This window comes from Cupressus sempervirens, chromosome 7 (assembly GCF_028749045.1).
Source record: "Cupressus sempervirens isolate cs-2001-9-10 chromosome 7, ASM2874904v1, whole genome shotgun sequence".
NCBI classification, from domain to species: Eukaryota; Viridiplantae; Streptophyta; class Pinopsida; order Cupressales; family Cupressaceae; genus Cupressus; species Cupressus sempervirens.
In genome coordinates this window covers 330941507-330957619 of record NC_143124.1, presented here as the reverse complement: position 1 = coordinate 330957619, position 16113 = coordinate 330941507, and the positions used below count along the sequence as shown (strand labels likewise).

Sequence of the window (16113 nt, the reverse complement as noted above, 5' to 3'; positions counted from 1 at the left end):
TAAGTTTTCTGATTTCTGGATCTATTCTTGCGTATATTTGTGCCACTTCTTCCACACTATTTATGGTTGGCTCCTCTTCCTCTATCATTGGTTCTTCGCTTAGAAAGAATGAGGGAAAGGTGTCTTAGTGGCAGGAGTCTTTTGTTGAATCTTCACTGTTAGAGTGAACATCCCTCCCTGTATTTGGGATGGGTCCTTTCATTAAAATTGTTATTCCTCTAATTTTGTATGTCTTCAAGTATCATTTTATCGATGCTTTCGAACCTTTTATTGGTTTGAACTTTGTTCCATGAAATTTCTTAATTCTTGTGCTAGTTGTTTTGCATTTGTTCTCTTGACCCATAGATAGGTTAACATGGTTAATCTTTACAAGATGGTATGATTATGCTCTGATACCACTGTAATAGCCCCACTAGCTAGGACATGAATACCTACAAAAGCAATGCTAGAATTTATATAATAATGAATGCAATTTTATTATTGTAACTTCGATCCTGATCCTAACCTTAAAGATGTTTCTATATTGGGATGACTAACCTTCCTGAGGATCTCCATGTCCTGAATTTGATATAATATCTATTTTAGTATCATCATCGATTACTTCATCTCTTATGGAGTGCTCCTTGTAAGGTCCTTTCTGAAAGAGATATCCCTTATCCAGGGACCTCATTAGATATGCATATGTTGCCTTCAATGGAATATTCCTGCCATAAAGTTCCATATTAAGACCACTCTCTTCCCTAAAAAGGGTTTCTCTTGATCTTAAACCATTAACCATTGAATCTTTGTGTATCATTCCCTTGAAATTCTATATCTACATTTATACTTTTGTATGGTATGTATGAGTATGAATTATCCATAAAAATATAAATTGTCCCTGAAAATAAATTCATAATTACAATTAAACCATTCACAACATACCTTACTTATCTTTTCTTGACCTACCCAGTTTTCCTTGATTGATTGGGAAAGACTCCTTTTAATGTACTCACCCACTTTATTAATTTCATTCTTCAAAGTTTTTTGTTTGCTTAATATGGGAGAGAGATAAGTATATAAATCCAAAGATAATCCATGCCTCCTATGTTTCCATAGTTCCCTATTAAATAATTACCTTGGGGCCTAACCAAGTGGTGTGAAATGTGACGTTGACATGTTTGTTCACCTTAAATGGTCAGTGCTTGAATTGATAATGAAAAAAAAAGATGAATTGATAATGAACGAGGAATGAACAATTACTTGAGTAATATTGGTAGTGAATTTTTTTTTTGTCAAATTCCATTGGTTAATCCATAATTTAATCAAGGTCGATTGAAGAAAAAATTTGTGAAACTAGTGGTTTGTAACAAAACTCAATTTCGTACTTTCTTTTGCTACATATGCACCATACATGTAAACTGACAATAACTCAATATTTTCTCCCTGCAAAGATAGAAACTTCAAACAAAGCCCTTTCACTTTCAATTACTTCACCACACATTTAATTCACATTAATATATACACAAAACTTGCATACACAATACACAAATAAATGTCAAGGGATACCATACTTAAATTGCTTAAAATTGGCAGGTAAGTACAATAAAATTGAATCATTTTATTTCTATGATTGATGGTCCTGACAATGAACTTTTAATCTAACAACAATATTTATTGTTTTAAAACAATCAATTTGTAAAAATTACTAATTTAAATGAATTACCTTAAAGTTGACAAAATTCTATTTTGTAGACTAATGCAACGAGATATTTCCAGCCTTGCACTCAAATCTTAAATTTTCAAAAAATAATGACATCCATTGTGTCGTTATATTTCTCTAGTGCTCACTGATTTAACATCATCATAAAACCATTGCCTTCAAACTTATCATCTTCAGTTGATTTCTGTTGACCCCCTTGCTCAATTGCATGATATTTAAATTTATCTATAATCTTTCTCGGAGAAGGTCCATTGGTTTCTTTATCTTTCATCATCAGAGACTTCCTTCCTGTTTGAGTTTTACAAAGCCTTCTCAATAAGCTCCTTCCAATTTTGGATGCAAAAAAAAAAGAGAGAATTGTATACTTATTTAAATTTATATATGTAAAAGGCATACTGGTATACCTAAAAAAGGTAGTTCATGTTTTCTCCCATTGCCAACAAAATAATAACTAAGTGATGAATTGTACCTTCTTTTCAACCAAACCCTTTGTTGCTTCTGTTAGATACAATATCTAGTTGTACACTCGAGGAATCTTCTACTTGTTGTCCACTTTTGAAAGTAGGAAACATCGTCTTGTTCTTCTTTGATATCCTTAGCCAAAACAACTAATTTTTTTTTTGATAAAGTACATTATAACTAATTTGTGTTGTCGCTTATTTTTTACTATGCTGAATGGTAAAAGCTTCATTAGTTAGTCTTGATTCAACTATTCCTTCTAGAGGAAGTATTTTATCACTTTTTGTTGCTAAACTTGCAAAATCCAAATAATTTGACACTTGTTAAGCAAAATAAAATAAGTGTTTAAAGAACTATTGTAGTAATTTACGCCAACTTTGAGGGGGGGAGCCTTTTGTTCCCCTAGTTCTATAATAAACCTTGCTTGTTTTAAACAAATGATTGAACACACATTGTAAGAACAATTAATATAATCCTTTCTTTCCATAAGTTAAAAAAATGTTTGAATGATTTGACAGAGCAATGAAGATGGAGGTCATTATAGATGAAGTCACCTTTTAACTTATATTTAATATGCTATAGATTTAATCCAAATACGAACCCAAAATAATTGACATGATTGGTCTAGTAGCTTTTTGTGTAACACCTTGATGTATATATTTTTTTCAGTCAACTTTTATCTATTGTTTTTTCAGACTTATTTGTTGATCATTTTTCTGTTAGATGCTCACTTTCATTTTCAGCTATAACCATTGCAATCTCCTAATTGCAACCTTCATATCCCTAATTAACAAATATTTCAAATCAACTCCAATTTTTTTTATATGTTAAAGAAAAAAATTAAAGGTAAAAGAGGAAACAACTTCTCCACGTTTCATTGAAACCTTATATTAATTATTTGATACATCTTTGTCATAAATGTCTTATCTAATAATATTTTAGTTATATGTATGCATTGCTTCAATTCTGAAGACTACCTAGAATGTCTAATTGTCCTTTCACAAACTCCTTATATTCCTCTTCCCAAATGTTATGGAGGTAAACGTGGATGTGTCATAATTTTTTGTAAATACTTGATTGCAAGTATTTCGTAATCTTTGAGAGAACCATTGACTTTATCTCCAGATTTTTTTTAATAATAGCCATTTCTATCATTCCTCTGTCAATTGCTATTATCACGTTTATATCACACATTGACAAGACAATTTTGATCCTTGAAATTTGCTATGTGAAAATGACTATTAGAAATCTGCCATAGACCATAATATCTTCTTAACTTGGTATAGTAATTACTAAAAAATCCTAACTAATTTTTTACAACGATCCATATTATCAATAAAAATAAATTATTCTTAAATTGACTTCACATGTGGAGGCTATTTTTAATGTCAATTTAATTTTTCCACATATTTTGGTATTGTAAATTTTTTCTGTCCACTATTAAAGAATAAGGATCAACAATGCAAAATTAAGCGTACATGTCGAAGAATGGACTATGAAAATCACACAAGGCCTTTTAGCAACTTCTTTTAAGAAATTTTTATATGATATCATCTTGTCTTGATAACTTATATTGCCTGTATGATCGGGATATGATACATATTTTATCAATTCAGCACTAATTGGTGTTAAAATTTTATTTACTGATTTTACCAATCTCTATATTATTGTAAAACATGTTGGTTTGATTCAATTTTTTGGTACTTTCCAATTAGTTGTGTTATTCAAGATTGTCAATAATATCTATGAAAATATCAATATCAAAACCAATACAACAAAGTATGGAAGAATAATCTCTAAAGTATTTCAATTTTTTCTCCAACTATATCTCATGTAAGTGTTAAACAACTAGTTTGGCAATTTATTTTCAATTTTTATGGAGGTCATCTACAAAATCATTTTACTTACGTGATTCGGGAGCACAAGCCGACTACACCTATTCACCAGGGGCACAATTCAGCCTCATCTTTTTTGAAGCTAGAACCTTACACTCAACAAGATATATCCCTGGTAATACATACTATTGTTATTTTAATAGATTGTTGTTATAATAATTTTAGTATTGAAATATTTGCAAACTATTAAAAAATGTATCAATTATAGAAAGAGTGATTCAATTTTCTCTATCAATTTAAGACAGTTTTAAGCATAGTATGCCATGACATTTATTTCTATGTACCATGTTTGTAGGTTTTCTAGATATATTCTTGCAAAGAAAATATCGTTGTAGATGAATATAAAAATGAAAGGGCTTTATTTGAGGTGTGTAGTGTCCTAGTTTAAAAAAAAAACATTTTTGGTATTTAATACATAGATGATGGTTCTTGTCAATATATACATATAGTGCAGATGATCATAAAAAAAGTAGGAAACCAATATCTAGAGTTGCTATCTATTGATTTATTTTATTTCCATTTTGTCTATTGACAAACAACTTTACATTGCTGAATAGTTGTGTTGTTGAAATGTTGTAAATTATTATATATACTATAGTATATAATATTATATATATATATTTTGATAGGTAACAATTTTATTAATTTATTAATGGAAATCAAAGCATTACAATGTTTATACATCTTCCATTTCTCCATACTCCCTTGGACCCAATACATAGAAGACCATTTACAAAATAGAGCATTATGCTCATTGAAAATAGACACTCCCCACCTTTGACATAAATTATGATCCCAAATTGGTTGAGCGCTAGCAATCCTATGCAAACCTTATAAATAGGCTTCGACAACAAACAAACACGGGTATGAAAACCCACAACAAACACCGAAAGGACCTTGGACAATATATGTCACCACTGACATTCCCTGAACCATTTCATCGCCTCCTCCTTGAGGTAGTTCGATATCTCCTTGGCCATCTTATCTGATGTCTCCTTTGCTCCCTCCCTTTTTGGCCTCTGCTTCTTCCTACAAAGAAACTCGTTAATTGCTGTCCTAATACCACACCACCCCTGCACAATGCCTTAACTTGTCGAAGCCCAAATGTTGGTTACACTGATTGACCCAAATTTGGGGGGTTTGTCTTCTGCTTATTTCACCCTCAAAACGAACTGATGATCGATGTCTCCAATATCCCATTAGTTATTCCATCCCGTATTTAAGTTTCACAACTTTCCTAAAATAGCAGAAAAAGCTCTCCACACACTAACACTTAATAAGTATTTTCGTAGGTACTAAGTGAAAATTGCACTAACCTCTATTCAAAAGGTTGTCACACAAATAATTCAGTCTTGCTCATTTCCATGAAACCTAACCTTCTGCTACTAATCTTAGGTCTTCAAATAGTTCATAGTTTTCTTCCAAGGATCCCTCTACGCCAAGGTTTGCAAGTCTATCTGCTAGGTAGTTTGATTCTCTAAAGATGTGGGAGATTCAATAATCTTCAACTTGAGCCAGTAGTAATCTAATTCACCTAATATACTTATCTAACTGCCAAGGATCCATTTTACGTTTGATGATACCATTAATCACGATTTGGGAATCACCCTCTAAGTGAATCTTGGTTAACCCAAGCCTAATCATAATCCCCATGGAGATAGCTTCAATTGCTGCCTGACACTTTGCAATGTTATTTGTGTCTTCCTTCAATCTTTTAGCTATAATTGCAACAATTCCCCCTTTAAAATCTCTTGCAATATAACCACAACAGGATGGACCAGGATTGCTCGTTGAAGCACCATTGAAATTTATTTTAATCCAACCCAAATTTGGATGAGTCCGTACACAACTTGTCCTGTTACAAGAAGGATCAACCCTTACCGATCCATTAGTGGGTCTAAATTTGATCGAAGGGAAGTTTCTCTGTAAGAAAAGGGAATTTTTTGGACGTTAGTTCTAACAGTTGCGTTTGAGATTGTTTTCGAGATCACTCTCACAAGTTCGGTTGAAAATATCGCATTATATTGGAATATCCTCTTGTTACGCTCCTTCCACAATTACCATAGAGTTATTGATGGAATGGTAGATCATGCAACATAAAAAGTATACTTCTTCTTCATTACTGGCCAAGATTCCAACCAACACCTTAATTTGTCGAGCATGGGATAGGACCAATCCAACTTTCACCTCACAAAGCCCCATATCACTTGAGAGAAACTACAATTGAGAAGAAAATGTTCTATTGTCTACTTTGCCTCTCTGCATAATGGACACCTAAAAGATCCATAGAAGCCCATCTTTTTTAACCTCTCCCTAGTTAAGATGTTCCCATTCCTTGCCAACCAAGTAAATGCTCTTGCCTTGGGCAGGCAAGCACTATCCCAACAGAGAACATTTCCCCAATCCACCTTACTATGAGCCCCTTCCAGCAGGCTATAACCCACTTTCACTGAATAGCGCCCACTCTTTGCTCCACACCACACTAATTGATCTTTGTCACCGGATAAAGCCAATGATCTTCCTTTGAGGATGCCTTTAAAAACTTCCTCATCCTCCCTACTAAGGTTGAGCACTGTTGGGTCTTTCCAAATGATGGTCATACCCAAGGGAGAAGTCATTAGTTCAATGAAATCCTTCACTTTTGAGCCCCACCGTAGCCTAGACACTTCGGTGACATGCTGAGGCACCTCGACATCCTCCACAATCGGGTCACTTTCCCAAGAGTCTTTCCAAACGTCCGCCGTGCTTCCATCGCCAATCTTCCAGGTTAAATGACCAGTAATAGTATTTCTACAACTTCAAATAAAATTACATAAGGTTGAAACCCTGGGGGATTAGCAATAGTCAGAATTCTTTCGTCCTCCATATTATCTAAGTATTTGGCTCTTAAAACTTTGACCAACCGTTGGCTACCCCCAACATACAACTGCCAAACAAGTTTGGCACCTAAAGCAGTGTTAAGCAGAAACCAGTCATGGATTCTTGCACCCCCACACCCTTTAGGCAGACAGACCCTCTTCCAAGCCATAAGAGGAATTTTTTCACCTTCCTTAGATCCATTCCAGAGAAATTTCCTTATGCATGGCTGGATCTGATAAACAACCTTCTTTGGAATCATGAAGCATGCCATGGAGTATATAGGAATCACTGAAATGACAGTGCGGAGCATAAGCAACCTCCCAGCTAGGGTCAACTACTTGCCTTTCCAGCTATCCATCTTGCTAAAGCATCTGCCAACAAACTCCTTCCACATTTCAGGTTTACCCGTCCCATCAAACAGAGGAGTACCTAAAAATTGGCCTAGAAATCTACCAATTCTTACATCAAATGCTCTGGCAATAGCGTGCTATGAGCCTAGTTTTAGTATTGAAAAAGAACACTCATGATTTCTCCCAGTTAACTGATTGACCAGAGGCAAGGCTATAGATGTCCAACACCTTTTTTCACAATTCTTGCTTCCGCAATGGAAGCCACTCCAAAGAAACATGTATCATTTGCAAATTGCGAATGTGTAGTCACATCAATACCTTGTACTATCAGGATTCCTTTCCACTGTCCAAGCTCTCATTTCCTTGAGATGGTTCTTCCAAGAACTTCAGCCAATAATATGAAGAGAAAAGGCGATACTGGTTCACCTTGCCGAATGCCCCTAGAAGTGGAAAAAAAACCTTGTGGGCTAGCATTACAAGCACTGGAGCACGAAAGTTTGCAATCATACTACCAATCCACTTCAGCTATCCGTCACCAAAGCCAAAACTTCTCATGCTGTGTAGCAAGAAAAACCTATCTAGCCTATCATAAGCCTTATGAATATCCAACTTAAGCAACATCCGTCTCTGTTTTCTAGTTTTAGCAGAATGTATTGCCTCATGAGCAACAATGATTCCATCCAATATACTTCTGTTGGGAGTAAATCCACTCTGCTCAGAGTAGATTAATACATCTAACAACATCTTGAGTCTGTTAGCCGCAACTCTGGAGATGATTTTGTAAACTGTATTACAAAGTAAAATTGGCCTAAACTCATTAAACTTAGAAGGTTGTTCTTTTTTGGGAATGAGTGCCACCAATGTATTATTGAAGTCTTCAATACAAAACCTTCTCTCTTGGACTCCTCAACCGCATTCAATAAATCATCTTTTAATACATTCCAAAATTTTTGATAGAAGAAAGCCTGAAAACCATCAGGTCTAGGCGCCTTCTTGCCCCTCAGACCAAAAATCGCAGCCTTCAACTCATTCATTTTAATTCCTTCCATTAGTATTTTGTTATCCTCTTCATAAACCAGGCTGGGGATAACATCCAAAACTTCCTCCTGTGCTGCAGCCCTATCAATCTGATCTGATCTACATAACTCCGAGAAGAAGTCCATCGCGCCCTAATTAGTTTTCTCAGGGTCCTCCGCTGTAGAGCCATTCGCCTCCTCAATTGAGAGGATCTTATTGATATTTCTTCTTTTTTTTAGCAGAACAGTGAAAAAACTTGGTGTTTCTATCTTCAGCATGTAGCCAATCCTCCCATGAATTCTGTTTCACATGGATTTCTTTTCTCAATTTTTTTTCACTATACTTCTCCAACAGATCTTTCTCTACAACAAAGTGAGTATCATCCATCCCTTACTCCATTATCGTATTATTAAGGGCCTCAATATCAGCCTCTAGCTCCTCCTTAATCTTGAAGATGTTGCCAACATGAACTCAATTCCACTCCTTCATGTTCCTCTTCATTAATTTTAATTTATTAAAAGATTGGAAGGCAAAATTACCTTCTGCATTTGGAGCAGATCTCCACAAGTCCGAGACCATATTATAGAAACCTTCAGCTTTAAGCCACATGAGTTCGAATTTAAAGGGGCATCTTTGTGGGACACTGTCCTGTTGCACCAGCAAAGACACAGGGAAATGATCTGAGCCTGACTGCCCCAATATCTTGGCTTCAAAAACAACAGACTTTCTGTTCCACGGACCAGCGAGGGAATATCTTTCTAATTTCTCTGAAATGTTCAAAAATCCTTGACGTCTGTTAGTCCAGGTAAAATTATCTCCCTTTGCTGGAACCTCCAATAAATTATTCTCTGAAACAAAACCTTGAAATTCTCTTTGCACCTGATCAACCGGTCTCACTCCTCTTTTGTCAGTGGGAGCCAAAGTGGCATTGAAATCAGCAACCACAATCCCAATAACATCTCCCCCAACCATGTAGAAAGGTAGCGATTTCGTTCCAAACTAGCTTCTTTTCCTCCGACTTAGTAGGACCATAAACATTCACCAAGATACCAGAAAAATTCAAAGAATAGGATGAAAAATTGACAGCTTGCCAATACCTTGCTTTCGATATTGGTTCCACCTTAATTGTTTGAGGATATCATAAAATCCCTAGACGACCCAAAGCACCAGTTGCTTCCACAAAAAAACCAGACCAGTATATGCAAACACCAAAAACTCTTACTGCAGCCTCAATCTCCATTTTAGTCTTCTGAATGCAAATCAAATATGCCTTTGCTTGATCAAACACTCGTTTTATCAAGCACCTTTTGTCAAGGGCAGTGCAGCCCCTGACATTCCACGTGAGGAATTTCATGGCTACCTAGGAGAGACTATGTCTCTCCCGGATCTCAACTTAGTGTGGCCCTTCATGTTGCCAACATCCTCCAATAGTTTTTGGATGGATTTTCTATCCCTAGTTTTCTGACTTCCAAAATTGACCTTGGATTCAACTGCCTCCGATTGGGAAATAGTTGTTTGTTCTACAACCCCTACCTCCTCGTTGGCCTCACCGCCCTCCTCTTCAACCAGCTCCTCAACTTCAGGGATCCCACCTAAAAATGGTACTACGTGTGGTGGAGAAACAAAATGTCTTTACAAACATCCTCAGATTTTGACTGGTTGTTAACTTCGTCATTTTGGGGTAAGGGCTTCCCCAAAGGCTCCATATTCAAGCCCGTGTGAAGCCCATCAGTGGACACTAGGATCAAACTCAAATCATGGTTAACAACGCTTGGGACATCCATAACGGAGTCTCCACTATAGACTTCAGCTTCTTTCTGATGATCAAAAAGGACACCCAAAGTATGGACTACTGAATCATCTTCACTCTGACATTCCACCCTGTTCAGCTGCAATTTGGAATGATCGCCATCTTCTCTTGTCACTAGACATTGGTCAGTGATGCTAACCTTTTCCCCTAGGCATGAATATGGTCCCCATTTGCTCCATTTCCCATCTCAATACCATTCTGTGTGTCAGGATTTCCTTTAATATTGAGATCCTCCATCCTCTCATCCTCCTTGTTCTTTCCTTTTAGATCAACCGTACATACTTCTGTTGAGTGTCCCCAATCCTTACATGTCGAATACCTTTCCACCACTTTCTCTACCTGTATTTCCTGCCACCAAAACCCTTTCGCTGTCCTAAGCTCCACTGTGTGGGGAACTAACGTATGTGGTTCCACACAATGCAGAGTCTTGCATAGTTGCTGAAATCCTCTTTGGCTATCGCATCATCCGCCTTCACATATTCACTCAGTTTGTCTCCAACTTGCTTGAAAGTATCTTCATTCCAGTACTGATATGGAAGATTATGTAACCTGATCCAGATGGGCACCACTTCGACTTTGGCCTGCCTAGGGTTGAAGTTTGGTATCCAGTCTTTGATGAAAAAATGAATCCCATTCATGATGAAAGGCCCGTTATACATTGCTTTACTTTTCTCCCTAGCAGTCCCCATAATAATAAGAAAAAAGCCATTCGTTAGGGTTTTAATCACTACCTGCTGACCCCTTGTGTCATCTATCCATTTTTCAGAGCTTTGGGAGAGCCAACCAGTCTCCTCCCCATTTTAGAAGAGAAGCCTTTTCCCTTAAACATCTGTACAAAAGCCTTCCCCACATCTGACTCTATAAGTATGGCTAGTGATTTCTTGTCTGTTTTAGCAGTTTTTTCCTTTTTCACCAGAGACGACCCCCTTTCCTGCTCTTTCTGCTGTGACCTGCAAGCTATTTTTGTTCTTTGGTTGGGAGCACCCTTATGTTTGTAAATAGTTCTGGAGTACCCGCACAGAGTCTTTGGAGAACCCACCTTCCTTTTCTTGGCTACACATCCACGCCACCCATCATCCCTGTCATTACCAACGAATCTTCTCCTCGGGGGGACCTATGGCTGCCGGGGACTATATTTGAATCTGCTTCTATATTTGATTTATATTTAATCAATCCACGAAACTAACATGGAGAATCCAACTCAGTGAAGGTGCCCAGTCAGCGGCAAGTAAGGAGGGAGCGAAAGCAAAATTCAGAGATAAAAATAGTGCATCAAAACATTATTAAAAAGACATAAAGATCATCCTATAAAATGGTGACTGAACAATCCATGGTCATACATTCATACCGCAATGATATATACAGTCAGTGCATGAACAAGTATAAAAAATTATAATTGGAATAAAGCTTTTCGTGCAGAACCAACAACAAATTGCTAAGCTAGTGACAAAACTACCATCACATATAGTAAGGGAAAAGACATTCAGAAATAAATATAGACGACATAAGATAAACAACTATACCATCATCAAATTGGATTGTAGAAGTCGGTTCAACGGATTATATAAGAAGGAAAGTCTATCAATATTATTCCTTGCAAAATTACATATGGGATTGAGAACAAATTAAGATAGCGATATCCTATTAAATTGAAGATGTTGATGTGGATATTTTAATATCAATAGTTAACTGATTTATAATAATAAAAAGAATGGGATATCGATACAAGCTTACCGTCTAATATCAATCCTTCCTAAGATTGGTCATCACATATAATAGAAAGGAAATTAGTATTGGAGTTTCAAACGACTAGTCATAAGGTTTAAGCTGTGTTGATAATATCATTACCATTCCATAACAATCAACATAGGAGTACGCACCTGCTACAAACCCCAAAATTTGGGAAAATCAATTCGATTGACATCTCACATGCACAACGTCGAGGGGGCCTAAAGAACCATCATATTACTGCTAAAATCAAGTGCATAAAGTGTAGGCCAGAGGGATGTTCAAAGACATTGGGTGTCAAGATCAACCACCAATTACTTAAATGAGAATACCGCCAGCAAAAGGGAAAAATGGATTAAAGAAATACAAGTTTGTTTAGAAACAAAGAAACTATTTGAGCGCTCAGTCCATTGGTGACCACATCGAAATGGAACAACTGTGAATGGATAAATAAAGGATACCCTTCTTCGGCAGCTTATATGCATGCACGGGTACACAAGGACCAACCACTAACAATAGAAAATAAAGAGTATTTTAAGAAGGGTGGACGACGATGGAAATAAATGGAAAGTACCATAATTGCTTGTGTCTTTAGCATCAAATCTTTAACATGGTCTGTATATTCAATATCAACTTCTGCAACTCCCCATTGCAGAGATATAAAACTTGGATGTCTTGTATCAATGAAAAGTTGTCTGTATATGAAGTTGGAAGGCTTAATGAATACGTTGACGATGTCTACCAGTCAACTTACATTTATCCTCTTGTGAATTCTCACCCAATAATATCAATGATACAATTTTGTTTATAGTAGATGAGACACAATGGCCAATATTGCTATTTGTGTTGACTTAAAAATGAATAAACTAATAATTCACATCATAAGACTGAGTTTGTGCATCAAGACATTTCTTCAAAGAGGAGGAAATTACAGTAGATAATCACTAAACAAAGAATTATTTTGCAGGAACCAACTCCATGTATGAGAAAATTGGAACGAATTTTCAGTTGACCTTTAAGTATCTTGATCATATTTATTTAGAGGGAGTAAAACATGTCAAGAAGGATTTTCCAGTGATGAGATGGATACTTGGAATATTACCTATTCATAGTACATTCTTATTCATAAGACTGAGTTTGTGCCTCAAGACATTTCTTGAAGGAGGGGGAAATTACAGTAGATAATCACTAAACAAAGAATTATTTTGCAGGAACCAACTCCATGTATGAGAAAATTGGAAAGAATTTTCAGTTGACCTTTAAGTATCTTGTTCATATTTATTTATAGGGAGTAAAACATGTCAAGAAGGATTTTCCAGTGATTAGATGGATACAATCTTGACAACTGATATTTTCTCCAAGCCTTCTACCAAAGTGAAGTTTGTGCCTTTTTTGAAGACAATTATGAAGAGATCAGTTGGGCATCCAATATACAATTATCAAAGTTGGAGGCTTTGAGATTGGGGATCCAAGACACTTAGAACTAAGTCTAGCCATTCAAGTTCGAGAGATCTAGTGTGGGATGTTAGAATGTTATAGTTGGGAAAATCCTAAATCAAGGTGACATATTTTCACTTATCAAGAAAATACAAGGGCTGCTAAAAGAGAATCTATACTTTATCATAGATCCTCGAAATTATTGATTAACGAAGACGTAATGTTGTAATTATAAATTAGTGGCGACAGTGGATCAAGTATGAAAGTTGAAATTGGATAATAACTATGGAAGCTTAGAATATGGAGGGAGAGATAAAATAAGAATCTTAAGGAAGGAATATCTAGATATAGCTCAGTATTCACACACGATGGATCAAATAAATTTTAGTAGTTACCTATAATCTAAGGACATCTTTTATTTGCCTTGCTATCATAGGTTGGGTATGAAAATCTTTGTGTACTATTGGTGTGGAACTATGGAGCTCAGTCTAGGATGCAGATTCAATGTTTCCACTATCTAACTAGCTCATCATGGTCTTCAACTCATTTTAGATAGCAAGGGCAACACAAATCAGATTGGATAACTGGAACAATTATTGTCTAAGATCATCTTGAATAGACGACCCGACAATTGACGAGTGTCTCTGTTGGGAAGGAATCATTGGGCCACACATAACATGAAAGCACAGATATGGGTTGATTTAGATTTGATATTTTGATCAATTCTTTACTTGCAGAAGAGGTAAATCATAGATTTGGGGCAATCAACATGAGAGATGATGCCAAAGGAATCCATATTTGATTTGATACAAAATTGTTTAACAATATAAGAATGAGTTATAATTTTACATTGTGGGTGGAATAATAGTCAATGTTCCATTCCCACTTGAACCTTATTTAGAGAGGAGATGTTCCATTCTCAAGAAATCTAAGAAGACAATATTTGAATCTTCATGTTCAGATAAGTATTCTTATCTTTTACATTTATTTACTCATTGTAGTCTCTCTCTTATTTGTAATTCTATACATAGTATAATGATTATTTGCCTTGATCTTTTCCTTTATGTTTGAGGCAACACAGGAGCTTAGAAGATTGATACTCAGAGGAAGTCTAGATTTACTTGTGTGACTGCATGATGTTGATGGGCCGACTCCTATGTATGTCATGAGGAAATGATGACTTATCATCAGAAAATAAGAAAATTGATATCATATTCAAAGTGAGTCTGACAAGAATCCTTCGGGGAACCGAAATATCACTTTCTGGATATTTTACCAAAAAACTTGTGATATAATAGTGCAGATTTAAAACCGGACAGAAAATCAATATTTGGTACAAACTTCAGAACTTTAATTGATTTGTAACTTGCAGATTTGCATATAAGGAAACTCAGAAAAGTTTGTTTTATTCCTCCAATAATCAGGTAGTACATATATAAACCAGGAATTAACACAACAATTCGCCAAAATATGTTACTGTATTATATAAGAACAATACAATAACATGCAACAATCCATGTAATCCAATATTATAAACAGAAAAAACAGTCAAATTGGAAATATAAATAAAACTTGTAAGAAGGCTAGGTTTGCATCCAACCTCCAAGCTTCTTCAAGGGTTTGCGTCTTCGAAAAGATAACCAGTAACTGTTTCTAGCTCCCAGATTAATATTTGTTTTAAATATTATATTCTTTATAACTTCCCATGTGGAGCCTGTTGTACCTTTATCACTTTTCCCAATATGATTCATGCTCTTTTAAACAATGTGGGATAAAGCACTTTTTTGTCCTTTAGTCACTTAAGTGAACATAGTACCTTTTTAAAATAAAGTGACAAGTTAAATGAACTTTAAAAGTCACTTAACTAGTAAACCATATAATCGTCGAGCATTAAAATAACTGACCAAACGAACTCGGATAAGCACGTGCAATAGCTTGTCGGAAAGCTCTTGGCAAGACACTTCCAAACCAACCCTGAGATATCAAGAATACTGAGCTCTGTTTACTTCCTAAAAATAGTAAGCATCCAGACAACTTGCCAAAACTACTCTAATGGGTTTGAAACTGGAAATGTCTAGGTCAAATCTCGAACGGAACCTCGTAAAGAACCTTCTCGCCCCCGAAACCTAGGCAAAATGAGCCGGCAACACTAAATTATAATGTCCTAGAAAAAGGGGACATTACAAAGCCTCCCTCTCAGAGATTGCTTGCCCTCAAGCAATCCGCTCATACCTGTAGAAATCAAATGCCAAGATCCCGTACTCGCCTCGAGAATGAGGTTCTATTCCTTAGTCGATGTACCCTGGCATGCATCTTCCCAAACTTAGAATGGTGAAACAATACAGTAGGAATCATTGTGCTAGATAATTGAATGCCAAGATCCCTCGTCTCACCATAAATGGACACCAACTGCCATGTGCTGCTGCCTTGTGTGCCAAAACCCTCAGTCAGGATGAAAACCTCACTCCATGAGTGACCCTGTGAGTCTCTAGTGTCAAGTGAAGATGGGGGCCCAACAATATACCCATATCCACCCCAATAAGATACCAACCAAACTCTCCATCTAGCTCCCCGATAAAAGACAATACCTAGGGATGCTCCACTTGGATGCCAAGTGAGGACTCGTGCACTGTCTAAGATACCATTGACTAGTTCCTATAATATCTGTACCCTTGTATCACTGTACCACTCCTGTAATATTTGTTTCGATGTCAATGATAGATCCAGCCAATCCGACTCCATCACCATATCACTTTGGTGGAAAAGGAGTAATCCTAATCTCTGGAAATCTGATATGTCAGAAAGCTGAAACACACAGATCATAATCACGTGACTGCGTAGCAACACGACATAATCTGC

The 16113-nt window shown here is 36.2% G+C and overlaps 1 protein-coding gene across 10 annotated transcripts in view; it reads left to right on the top strand.

The window, feature by feature from the left end:
- LOC149546776 (uncharacterized) overlaps positions 1-16113 on the top strand; it is a 108913-nt gene that overhangs the window by 30645 nt on the left and 62155 nt on the right. For 6 of the 10 annotated variants that reach the window (XM_089791357.1, XM_089791358.1, XM_089791356.1 and 3 more), the window contains one exon: positions 4041-4168. The exons of the other annotated variants lie outside the window; for them this stretch is intronic. In XM_089791357.1, the coding sequence (XP_089647483.1) occupies positions 4041-4168 (128 nt within the window). The remainder of the gene's footprint in view (positions 1-4040; positions 4169-16113) is intronic. 10 annotated transcript variants of the gene reach the window in all.